The sequence below is a fragment of the Mercurialis annua genome, linkage group LG1-X, assembly GCF_937616625.2.
Source record: "Mercurialis annua linkage group LG1-X, ddMerAnnu1.2, whole genome shotgun sequence".
Lineage (NCBI taxonomy): Eukaryota > Viridiplantae > Streptophyta > Magnoliopsida > Malpighiales > Euphorbiaceae > Mercurialis > Mercurialis annua.
In genome coordinates, this window is record NC_065570.1 from 5,063,405 (window position 1) to 5,076,739 (window position 13,335).

Here is a 13,335-nt window from a genome sequence, read left to right on the forward strand (position 1 = left end):
TTGACTTAGCGTTGTTCGTTTTTGGCGAGATTGCTTCGCCCCTACTAAATGTACTGCGTTATCAGATATCAGATTATTAATTACGATATAATCGAGAAATTTTTGGATAATTTATTCTTATATTTTTCAATTATTATTAGTGGATTAATTGAGTCTTGAACCCACTCAAATCAATTAGTCACTTTAGTACCATTTTTCCTCCTCAAGAAGAGGAACCACGTCATGACTCATGACACGAGATATTAAAGGTGGGATTTTAGCATAAGGGACCTCCAACATTGATCACGCAATAGATCAATAATAGAGATTCTTGTGGAAGAATTTTGTTTGTTGGGAACAAGTTGACTAGTTAAAAATTATAGGGGGTGTTTTTCTCAAAAATAAAATAAAATTATAGGGGGTGTTTGGTTCAAATTACAATTATCACAAAAATTCGATTTTTTTTACTAAATGTACCTAATTTTATAGGACTGGTTATCCTTGTTTGAAATTCTACCAAAATCATATAATTTACTGATAAATTCCAAAAGTGCAACTTTTTCATTATAGTAATGGATTTTTTTAAATAATTTAAAAAGTATGTTAAACTAAGTATAACTTTAACTTTATCGCATATTATAAATTTTAAAAGGCAATTTAATTTTTCCTAAAAAACATCACAAAATATAAAGAGAGAAAAATTATAAATTTTAGACTTAAATTTAGACATAAAATTGAGAGAGTAAGAAATTTGACCAAACAAATTAATCCACTGAAACGATGACTTTTAGTTTGTTAGGTAATAAATTTGGATTCAATCGATTCGATTTTGAAAGTTAAACTTTTTGGTTTTTGGTTTTATTTGAGATTTGAATTGTCCAAATTAGAGGTAAATTAAATTTTACTGATCTAATCTATAATTTTTGCTACGTTAAGATAATTCGAGATAGATTTCTTTTTTCATTTGGATTTTTTTTAATTTTGAAAACCCAAAATTAATTGAACCAATTGAATAACCAAATTTATGATTTTGTTTCATTTTATAACCAACCCGACTAAAATGATAAAACAAAAGCCTTTTCTTCGGGTTTTCAATATTATTATTGTCGGTTTGATTTTGGGTTTACTTTTTTCTTTTGTCTTTATATGTTTTTTTTATAATTCTTCAGCTTCAATGTAAGTCTCAATTATAAAAAAAATAGATAAAAGGAGTTTTGTGAAAATTTAATGAACCGTCAGAATTTTTTGCTACAAATTTTAAAGACTAGTAAGAGAGACAAAAAAATCAAAGACTCTTCTATTATGAACTGGAGTTTAAACATCTATATCTATACTATATATAAAAGCACGGATGGGGGGGGAGGACAAGCAAATTTACTGAATAATCCTTTTCAGTTTATTACTAAATAAAGGTTTTATAGTCATTAACTAATTAGTTATTTGATTAATCACTAAAGTTCTAATTAGAACAAGTAGCTAAATTATCTCTAATTTAGTTTTTAGTATGTAAAAAATAACTAAATTATTTCCAAATTAGTAGCAATACCTATCTTTTAGTTTGATTTAACTAAAAAATTAAAATACTATATTTAGTTAATATATTATTACTTAAATTTCTATCTTACTATTTTTAAAGATATTATTAATAAAATTAAATTAATTATTTAATTATGGTTATTATAAAACCAAAAGAAGAATAAATTCATTATGGAAAAAATTTTTAATAACCGAATATATTATATTTATATTTACTTTTACAAAAATTCTTAACTAATTTAAAATTAATTATAAATAAAAAATTGATATAATTATAATAAATTTACTAATATGTACATTGACGAGTTACATTACGAGCCACGTGCATAGCACGTAAAGCGAAATTAGTTTTGATAAAAGAGAGAAAAAAAGTCAAAGACTATGGATGAAAATTATCCAAAAATAGAGGCGAACACACAAAAAATTATATATGTAGACATATATAAATACCCTTTTAGAAAGTGATAGGTAATTAATCGGGTCACTGAACTTTCAATTTTTGCATTATAGTTATTAATTTTGTTTGTTCATTAAACTTTCACTTTTTCGAAATTTTTCGGCTAAAAATATTTAGGTAGCATCCAGAAGTTGACATGTGATAATCGGATTTTACTATTTTTATTTTGAATTTTATCACAAATACATAATTGTATTTTGGAAAGTAGTTTTTAGTTTAAATTATGCATACATGGCAAATTTTCAGGTTACAATAAATAAATTAAGATTACTACATGTTAATTTTCGGCTGTCACCTAAATATTTTGGACGGAATATATCAAAATGAAAATAAAAATAAAAATTCAGTGATTAAAAAAAATTAATGAATGAAATGAAAAAATATTAAAAATTTAATAATTTTCAGAATCAATTATTCAGAATATGACAGATTTTGACTTTCATGATCACCATCAACATCCATTATTCATTTAAATAAAATTCATCAATGTTTCTTTCTTTTCATTTTAATCTCTAACCAACTAATAAACAAAAAATAGTTTAGTATGCTTTTTAGATTATTTTCTCGTTTGCAATTTTCTTTTTGATAAAAATAATATCTAGTTATCAGGTATGTGGGCTTGCGGGCGGTCCATATCCCATGGTTTGACAATGATATTAAATTTCGGCTCAGTAGAGTGAGTTCTCGTCACAAAAAAAATAGTATCTAGTTATATTGGTGGTTAGTTGCTAGTAGTTTTATTTTTATTTTTAAATCAGTCTTAAACCACTAGCTCTGAGTCTCGAAGCCGAGATTTTAAAATGCATTTTAGCCATTTGAGCTAGACCTCACTGGCATTTTCAATTTTCTTTTTTAATTTTCTTATGTAAAGAACTTAGGCTTAATGCCTTAAAAAACTCCGACCTTTCATCCCCTTTTCAATTCTACCCTGACGTTGAAAAATTGTCAATTTTACACCAGTTTGCATTTTTTCATTTCAATTGTACTCTGAAGCATAAAATTGACCTTTTTTTTATTTGACAAAAGTTCAATAATTTTTTTTAAAAAAATGGTCAATTTAATATAAAAAGTTAATCTAATGTAAAAATGGTCAATTTAGAGATTTTTTGCCAAGTAAAAAAGGGTCAACTTTATGCTTTAGGGTTCAATTGAAAAAAAAATGCAAAATAGGATAAAATTGACAGATTTGCAACATTAGGGTAGGATTGAAAAGGAAATAAAAGGTCATGGTTTTTTAAGATATTAAACCAAGAACTTAATACCACATTAGATAACGAATTAATTCAACTTAAACATGAAACTTTTAGGTGAGTTCTAATTACAAATATGTTTCAAGGGTATAAAAAGATTAGAGCTGTATTAATTAAAATCTAGCTCTATAGGAAATTAAATGCTATATTATCCTTGACACAAAGTGTCTATCTTAATTTGTTAAATTTGAAAAATATGCCCCAATTGACAATAACCAAGATATACTTATCCAAATTATGCTAGAATTGAAATTTTTGAAGGTTGATCCGTATATATATAGAAAAAAACTTAATCCATTAATTTTTTTTATATTTTATATTTTTTATTTATCTGATCCCAATACAAAATTTATTACTTGATAGGTCCTTATATTTTTTTTTTATCAATGGGTCCTCTTATGGATTGTAGCAGTGAGCGTGTGGCTTAATTATTGTATTAAGTGATTAATAATTTCCACTACAGACATGATAGGTTCTTATACTTTCAATTTTTTTCTTTCAATTGGCCATATACTTATAAGTTTTTGTTTATGTGGCCCTGACTCATCTTACCTATATATTGAGTTAGGTGGATAATTAAATTCCGTCTCACGCACGTTTTATATAAAAATTAGATGAATATAAAAATTCAAAAAAGAATCAAATAATAAAATTTTAAAAGTACATAGAACAAAAAAAATAAATTTGGCTAAAAAAAATAAAAAAGATGGAATAATATTGAGTGATTAGGCCTAATTAATTCTAGTTCTATTTGCCTAATACCATATAGGAAATGCTACAAAAATAGTAGTACTATACAATAAAGTAGGTACCATTCTTTATTTATTAAAATGGAAGTGGTGATGATCTCACAAACTTGAATACCATTCATCACAAAATTGATCACTATTTTGTCGTAATGAAAATGATGAAGTAATCAAATTCCCCTTTTCCACCTAAATTTATATAATTCAATTCCATTTCTTTAGCTGAATGGACTTTGCACTCTTCTAGCAATGGCCACCGTTCCACCATTAATAGACAGTACTAGAGTACTAGTAATTAGAGAGGTTGCGTATAAAACCCTAATTCTAAATCCATTTAAGAAACTGAAAATTTATCAAAATTTAATGATTTCAAGGAAGATGATCATGGATTTCGCGTAGGATTCACGTTTACGCAGTAAGATTAGCGGAGCTCGAGGAATTTGTGTTCCACGTAAGTATGATATGCTTATTCTAATGGGAGGTGAGGTTGATGATAGGTACCTTGTGGTACAAGGTGAAGTAGAATTAGGGCATCATGTTCTTTTGTTTTCCTACCCTAAAATTATCCCCATGTTGGAGACACCACTTGCTCCACTTTCCTAGATTTGTTCTTTATATGTCACTAGAAAATTGGGGTTTCTCATTAATTCTTGGATTCCTTTGAGGAATTTGATTCTTATTCCTTCTTTTATTTTGCCTATTTATTTGTAGATTCAGTGCTTCAGTTGGATCACAGTTGCTGAGTTTTGGAGAGCAATTCAAGTTTTTCTTCATTTCTTGTGGTAAGATTTTCTAATTGTTGTTCCTTTTCACTATTTTTTTCCATTTGATTTGAAGATATTTGGTTTCTTGGTGTTTTTGGCTCTTATTTTTGTGGTCCTGATGAATTTGGTACGGTTTGGTGAAACTTATGTTACACACTTATCGATATGTATATGTTTCGGCGTTTTATTTTTGGAAAATAATTCGAGTCCTTTTTATTTTTATTCTAGTTTGTCAATTTTATTATTGCATACAAATAATTGTAATTCATTCAATGATAATAAATCGAAAAAATAATGTATATTTTATTATCATATAATGGATGATTGGATTTTGATATTACAAAACAAAATATAAATTTATAATGGAGAAATGAAGGGTTTTTGTGATTTTCTCTTCTTTATAGTTTCCACACTAGACTTGTTTAGAAGTTTATCTACATCCAGCCCATTTGAACCTTGAAATTTAGCATATCCAATTTAGATGGTCAGCCCAAGCCCATAAGCAATTCTAGCCTAACATTTTATTATAATTTTCATTTTAATGCAAAAATGATGCCATGCCTACCTGGAATCTTGATCATGATGTTCTTTTTTATATATAAGTGGAGAGTAGGATCGTTTGTGGAAAAATTGAACACATGATTTTTGCAGTTTACTACCAAGTGTTTACATTTTGATCATGATGTTTGAGGCCTTAGTTGCACTAATTGATTTTGAAAATTATTTTATTTTGTACTAATTTTAAATTGTTGATCATATTTTATTTCGTTTTAATTTGACCATTAGATTAAAAATTTCAGTGACATCGTAAGGGTTTTAAATAATTTTGGTTTAATTATACGTATATGTTAATTAATTTTTAATTACTTATGTCAAATTGTATCTTATATTTCATGTACAAACATAATCAACTAAAAATCAATTCGGTATAGTTTATTCATAAAAATAAAAATAAAAAAATAAAATAAAAGAATAAACAAAGAACAGTGACCCCGAATCAATTATCCAACCTTACACCCGAAGAAGAAATTTTGAGCTGCCAAATATAATACAGAAAATTATTATTTAGACCCAGTTTATAATAGATCATTGAAAATATAAATTAGACATGACTTTTCAATACAAGAATAGTAAAAATTCTAAAAGAGAATTAATCTATATTACACGAAACATTTGCACATTTTATTTTCCACGTTTTTCTGTTTTCCATTTTTATTTCAACATTTAAATTCTTTAGATATATAAAGAAGGTCCATGAAGGACCTGTCTAGAAAACAATTTTTTGTTAATAGACATGGAAAATTGTATAAGTAATTCGAATGTGTTGTTGTTTTAATTGTCTATTCTAACCAAACTTTTCAATTATATCAAATCTAATGACTTAAAAAATCATGACCTTTCATCCCCTTTTCAATTATACCCTGACGTTGCAAATCAGTCAATTTTACCCTATTTTATATTTTTTCATTTCAATTGTAACCTAAAGCATAAAATTGACCTTTTTTTTATTTGGCAAAAATTTCTAAATTGATTCTTTTTACATTAAATTAACTTTTTATATTAAATTGACCATTTTTGAAGAATTCTCTTAAAATTTTGTCAAATAAATAAAGGTCAATTTTATGCTTCAGGGTACAATTGAAATGAAAAAATATAAAATGAGGTAAAATTGACAATTTTCAACGTCAGAGTAGGTTTGAAAAAGGGATGAAAGATCGGGTTTTTTTTAAGACATTAAACCTTATATCAATTATACGTTGATTAAAAGGATTCACTTTAATTGTGGCTGAATCTTTTCGATTGAATAAACTAAACATAATTTTGTTAAGGCATTAGTGATTGAATGGTCGCCTATTGAAAACAAATTCATCTAGTTAAATAGAAAAAAGCAAACACAAAAAAACACGTCTTATGAGATAAATTAAGATCAATTGAGACTTTGTAACAATTGAATCAAATTATAATCGATAAAATTAAAGAGTTCGATCATAATTGATAAAATCGGCAAACATTTATATTTTTTTGGGTTACTACGCCAATATTTTATTAGCTACACATGTCAAGTTTCATGTGATAGTTATCTTGAAATTAAATTACTGTTTTCAAAGTCAGTTTTGTCTCAATCTTATGTGATGAGGAAACACGTTGATGCAGCCTTTATTAAATGGATAAAATATTTTTCGGATTGAGATTCTCTCAAATTCAAAATGAACTTGAGGGGTCATGTTCACAATCTACACCGTTCGTTTTACAATGAACGGTATAGATTAATTTGAATAAAATTGTATATTTTTAATCTATATCGTTCAATTTATAATGAGCGGTGTAGATCATTAACATGACCCCCTCAAGTTCAAAATGAACTTGAGGGAATCCCAATCCATATTTTTCACATTAGCCACCTAAATTTAAGTTGATTATTTAAGGTGGCTAATTAAAGAGTTTGATCATAAGTTGATTATTTAAGGTGGCTAATTTCCCTTTTCCACCTAAACGTAATACTCGATAAGTTTAAGTTAGCCCTTAATTGCTATATCTTCTTCTCCTTTGTCTCATTATTGACTTTTTTAGTTACATAATTCTATAAATTAGCCCTTAATTTTGGTTGAATTATAGTAATCCAGAAGCAAGCATGAATGCTTTAGCAGCAACCAACAGAAACTTTAAGTTAGCAGCTAGGCTGCTTGGCTTGGACTCCAAGCTTGAGAAGAGTTTGCTTATTCCATTCAGAGAAATCAAGGTAACTATAGATTTTTTTTTTATTTGTTAGTTAGCTGTTAAACTATGTAATACGGACACGGATATGGGAAAACTAAACACTTGGATACGGACATGGCGAAACAATGTCAATTAGGGCTTTTATGTCAAGAATGAAGTTTCGTGTCCCAAACGTACAAATATTTCTTACGTTTATGAAACATGTTGATTGAGTAGTATGGGTGCTGCTTAATTAGCTGTTAAATATAGTAAAGTTTGATTCATATGTGTGTTTGAACAAAAATTCTGCAGGTTGAATGTACCATACCAAAAGATGATGGGAGTTTGGCATCTTTTGTCGGGTTTAGGGTTCAACATGATAATGCTAGAGGTCCCATGAAGGGAGGAATTAGATACCATCCAGAGGTAGATTGGATCAGAAACTCTTTTAATTTCTTTCTATGTAGTGGCTATGTTACATGGAAACACAAACATTCAAATGAAATGCAAAAGTTTTAAAAGTATTTCTGAGAACTGAAACGCAATGTCTAAATGTAGAATTCGACAAATTTCTGTGTACGTTTCAGTAAGTAGGGGTGTGCAAAAACAGAACCGAAGGGACAAACTCGGTTCTGTTTGATATTATATGCAAATATCTTTTTTGATTTTGTTTGGTTATGGACGTAAAAATCAAACCAACATAACCAAATTGAACCAAAAAAGTTGACCGAACCGACTAGTTTGGTTCAATTCGGTTTAAAAGCTTCAATTCCTTAAAATTTCGGGACCGGTCTCTTTTGGAAAAAAGCAGAACTATGATTCCATTTGAACTGAATGCACACTCCTATATTTGAGTGTTTCATATCCATTTTTGGAAAAGCTTATGAAACTCCGAAACATTATATTTAAAAATTTCTTAAAAGAGATGTTAGTTTGCCTGTTTCAGTATTTTTCATTTCTGTGCAACATTATCGGTTAGTACCGTATGGGTTTGATTTCTGATATGGGCAAATGATGTTTACAGGTTGACCCAGATGAGGTGAATGCATTAGCACAGCTGATGACATGGAAGACAGCAGTGGCAAACATCCCTTATGGTGGTGCTAAAGGTGGAATAGGCTGCAGTCCAGGGGATTTAAGCATCTCCGAATTAGAGCGACTTACTCGAGTTTTCACTCAAAAGATTCATGACCTCATTGGAATTCACACCGATGTGCCTGCTCCTGATATGGGAACTGGTCCTCAGGTACAGGCATTTTAAGCATTTCTATGTTTGCTGCCAATAAATTGCACGAAAACTTATCCAATATGACATTCTGGCTTTTCATTTCTGATTCTGGAAAATGTTGTTATAACTTTGAAGCTTTATATTTAAAATCCATTCTTATAAAAAAATACCGTTTTGCAACTATCCGCATTGCATTTTCTAGTTTCAGCGTTCTCATTTCCTTATGTTTGAACAGACTATGGCATGGATACTAGATGAGTACTCGAAATTTCATGGTTATTCGCCTGCAGTTGTGACTGGAAAGCCGATTGTAAGTACAAACTGCCTAAAACTCTCTACTTATAATCTATTTTTGTAAAAGATATTGTTTTAGCGTTTTTCATTTTGGTATTTTCCGTTTCAATGTTTACATGCTACATAGTCTGACAGACATTTTTGTTGATTCAATTCATTTTGAAATTAGGATCTAGGTGGGTCATTAGGCAGAGATGCTGCCACTGGAAGAGGAGTCCTCTTTGCAACAGAAGCTTTGCTTAATGAGCACGGCAAGTCCATATCCGGACAGCGATTCGTCATACAGGTTCGCTTCCCTAATGTATCATCGATCAATCCAATGTCGAAAAATGCAGAATAATTCAGATTATAGATGTGTTTGATTTCAGGGTTTTGGTAATGTGGGTTCCTGGGCTGCTCAGCTAATCGATGAGCAAGGTGGCAAGATTGTTGCTGTAAGTGACATTACGGGCGCTATAAAGAATAAAAATGGAATTGATATTCCAACTCTACTCAAACATACTAAAGAGCACAAAGGTGTGAAAGGATTTCACGGTGCAGATCCGATCGATCCCAACTCAATATTAGTTGAGGACTGTGATATTCTCATTCCGGCAGCTCTTGGTGGTGTCATCAACAGGTTTATATCTTGCATTAGCTGTTTTTTCTTCTGAAAATTTTAATTGTGATGTGATCAATTCCAACAAACTGAAGTTGTTTGCAGAGAGAATGCAAATGAAATAAAAGCCAAATTCATCATTGAAGCTGCTAACCATCCTACCGATCCAGATGCTGACGAGGTATGTATTACAAAAACATTTACACCGAAACAAAATATGACGAATCGACAATGTTGTCAGTTTTTCAGAACCCTTCCCAAAAATGAGAACGAAATATCAAAATGCAATACTCGATAATTTATAATGATGTCTATCTTTCTGCAGATTTTGTCGAAAAAAGGAGTTGTAATTCTTCCAGACATATATGCAAACTCTGGAGGAGTTACAGTTAGTTATTTTGAGTGGGTGCAGGTAAAAAGCACTATTTTTTCACATGCTAACTGCAGTAACTTTTGATAAGCTTTACTAATACAAGTGAATTGCAGAACATACAAGGATTCATGTGGGATGAGGAGAAAGTAAACAATGAGCTCAAGACTTATATGACTAGAGGTTTTAAAGATGTGAAGGAGATGTGTAAGACCCACAATTGCGATCTTCGTATGGGAGCCTTCACTCTCGGAGTTAATCGCGTTGCGCGAGCTACGGTTCTTAGAGGTTGGGAAGCATAAGGCAGCTTCTCCTTCAGAATAAAGATGGAGGCTTCCATTCGGCTCCTATCATTTTAGAATAATTATTCCAACAATATAGAGGAATGCCTGAAATTCTATCATTCAGAGTAGCAGAAGCATTAGATTGCTCTTACTCATAATGAAACTTTTGTGTGTAATTTTGCTGTAAAAAGCTAGTATTCATACCATTTCATTCAGCTCAACATCACTGCATCAAAGAATTCACATAAAACAAGCAACTGATGTTCTAATTAGGTATGTGCATAAACCAAATTAAAGGGAATAACCGGTCCAGACCAAATCGATAAATTCAATTTAGTACTAATGATATTATAAAAAGATTTTGATATCTCAATTGAGTTTGATTTTAGAAGTAAAAAATGCAATTCATTTTTTTATGCTTTATGAACTAAAGCTACTGATTCAGTTTGACTAATATCGGCTCACCACTACAAACCCTAATGCCAATGAGATAAGATGCTGATGATATCTTATTAGTTCCAATTTTATCACATAAAACAAAAGAAGAAAAAAAATAACCTTCGGAAAAAGAATAGAAGTCATTTTCTAAACTCATCAGGTGAAAAGTTATAGGTCAGATGATTCGAGAGTATGAGATGAATGCAGAAACATGGCAAAGTTCTGATTGACAGCAATACCCAATTTCTATAAAATTCTTTGATGGAATATGCAGTTCTATGGTTACTGGTTAGGAAAATGCCAATGGATGAGCAACAAAAACTACTGCTTTACTAACAAATGCTGACATTCAAATTAGCATCCAAACGTTGACTGTTTGCGTATAGCATCTCAAAGTGACAAGGGGAAAAAAGATAAACAACAATAATGTTACATAAAATTCTCCTAATACCTCCCTCTGCCCCTAAAGCCACCACCACGGGCACCTCTAGGAGGTCCTCTGCCACCTCTTGGACCACCTCTTCCACGAAATCCACCACCTCCACGGAAGCCTCCACCCCCACGACCCCCTCTACCACCACCTCTGCCACCCCCACGACCACCACCTCTACCACCACCAGCCATTCCCCTGCAGTAACAGCATATTAATTATTATATGATGACCAAGAAAAGCACAAAATCAGAAGATACAAAACAATAAACCAGCTGATGCTAAAACCGATGACTGTTGAAAAAAGCTGAGAAATTTGAGACTAAAATGACCACACATGCTGCATATGCTATGCAGCAAGTGTTTGACAATTCATTTTATGGACAACTTAATCAATCACAGAAACCAAACAATGCAGTATTTTTTTTTTTATATCTAATACTTCGGAAGATATTTAGATTAAACAAAAAGCTTCAGGAGTCGCCCTGAAGAGAAAATGATACAGTGGCTTTGTATGCCAATAAAGTCACAGATAATATAGATAGAAATAAAGGTCATCTGGAAACATGCAGCCAAACTGTATGCCTCTGAGAACTTGTCAAAGAAAAAGATCCCAAAATGATCATAAATAGGGAGAGGATGAAAAGAGCAATATCACCGGCAAAAATGATATCAATCATGCACACAACAACAGTAAGAGTACATAACAACTGAACTAGGCGGATATCGTTAGCAAAACAAGCTAGACTCTATACTGCTTAGCACCATTGAATCAAACAAAACAAAGAGGGTTGCATTACTCTATAATTAATACTACAAGAAAAGAAGAACAAACATACTTTGGTTGAGAAAGAAATCTTTCAAGAGGTAAAAGCTTATAAGGATCAATGTAGAATTTGTCTCCTGGATTATACGAAGTTGCAACAATACCCTCCATCATTTTAACAGAAAAAAACTGCAATAGAACAAAAATCACAAAGAAGATTCAGAAACAAAACTAAAAACATAAATTTACAAACAAATTGTAAGAAAAAGAAAGAAACTCACAGAATCATTGATGGGACCAAAGATTTCTTCAACTCTGCCTATCTGGGTCTTGTTTTCTAGATAAATTGAAGCATTAAAGTGCGGTATTTTCTCATTTGTGAGCTTCATCACAGCCTCACCCTCACAGGCATGATTAAATGTAGAAACCTCTGCATAATTTACAAGCAAAACAAATAATAATATAAGCAAAAAAACATATTTTAATTCAAAATCAAGAATAATAAAGTTACAAAGAATTTTTAGATACCTATGACTTCAGAAGGAGGACCTTCATCACGGAACCCAAACCCACCGCCTCCACGACCTCCACCGCGGCCTCCACGTCCGCCACCGAATCTTCCGCCTCCTCCACGACCGCCACCGTCACCACGGCCTCTAAAGCCTCCACCTCTGGGTGGCCTCATGGTTCAATTTGTTGATGCGAGCTAAAAGAAGGAGGGAGTGAGGGGAGGTTTTGTTTTACTGGAATTTTAGGGTTTATTGGTTCAGAAGTGTTAGGGTTTTTGTTTTGGTTAGTTAAAGAAGGTCATGCTCCGTTGGGTCGGGTTCATGGGCTTCAGTTTGAGTAAGTCCGAATCATATGAATGTCCAAAGCCCATAAACATGTTTAGTATAAATTTGAGAAAATTACACTATATCACCCAATTTTTGAAATCTTTATGTTAGTGACTCACAAATATATTTTTTGCAACAATCTCTCAATTTTTAAAATTTGTTTACATGTATACCTCAATATAATTTAGTTCCTTTTATAACCCTCATTTACAAATTAGAATCAGAAAGTTAGGGTATATGTGTGGTCTTACTTCCGGTGGTAGAGGTTGGACAGACGTGGTCGGATCTCTGACGGTGGAGGTCGGACTGACGGTGGTTGGATCTCTGATGGTGGAGGTCGAACTGTCGGTGATGAAACAATGATATTGATATTAATACTAATGGGTGTGCAATTGCAGCGACATCTTCTTCTTTTGATATCAACAATCTCATCTCCGATAACTTAAAGAATCTAAAGAGATCTGATGACGGCGGCAATGGTGATTAAAAGAAGAGTAAACGTAAGAACATCATCGGTGCTTTATTGATTCTCGCCATGATAAAGCACTGTTCGATTCAAAATTACAAAAGAAAAATTCAATCTATGAATGATTTTAATTCTAATATTCAGATTCATAGCCACAATCTAAATGAACCCGGTCAATTAAGAAATTCTTGCTACT

At 31.2% G+C, this 13,335-nt stretch overlaps 2 protein-coding genes across 2 annotated transcripts; one reads left to right on the forward strand and one right to left on the reverse strand.

Annotated features, from left to right (window-relative positions):
* Positions 1-4,201: 4,201 nt before the first annotated feature.
* Positions 4,202-10,424, forward strand: LOC126655911 (glutamate dehydrogenase 1). Its single transcript, XM_050350284.2, has 11 exons — positions 4,202-4,419; positions 4,680-4,750; positions 7,349-7,472; positions 7,742-7,855; positions 8,454-8,675; positions 8,893-8,967; positions 9,121-9,237; positions 9,320-9,570; positions 9,655-9,730; positions 9,875-9,961; positions 10,036-10,424. Exons 3-11 carry the CDS (start codon positions 7,365-7,367, stop codon positions 10,219-10,221), a joined length of 1,236 nt encoding a protein of 411 aa, XP_050206241.1. The 5' UTR covers positions 4,202-4,419; positions 4,680-4,750; positions 7,349-7,364; the 3' UTR covers positions 10,222-10,424.
* Positions 10,425-10,949: 525 nt separating this feature from the next.
* LOC126655921 (putative H/ACA ribonucleoprotein complex subunit 1-like protein 1) lies at positions 10,950-12,616 on the reverse strand. Its single transcript, XM_050350296.2, has 4 exons — positions 12,366-12,616; positions 12,119-12,267; positions 11,911-12,026; positions 10,950-11,269 (listed from the first exon to the last, which is right to left on the reverse strand). Exons 1-4 carry the CDS (start codon positions 12,520-12,522, stop codon positions 11,086-11,088), a joined length of 606 nt encoding a protein of 201 aa, XP_050206253.1. The 5' UTR covers positions 12,523-12,616; the 3' UTR covers positions 10,950-11,085.
* Between the last annotated feature and the right edge of the window lie 719 nt (positions 12,617-13,335).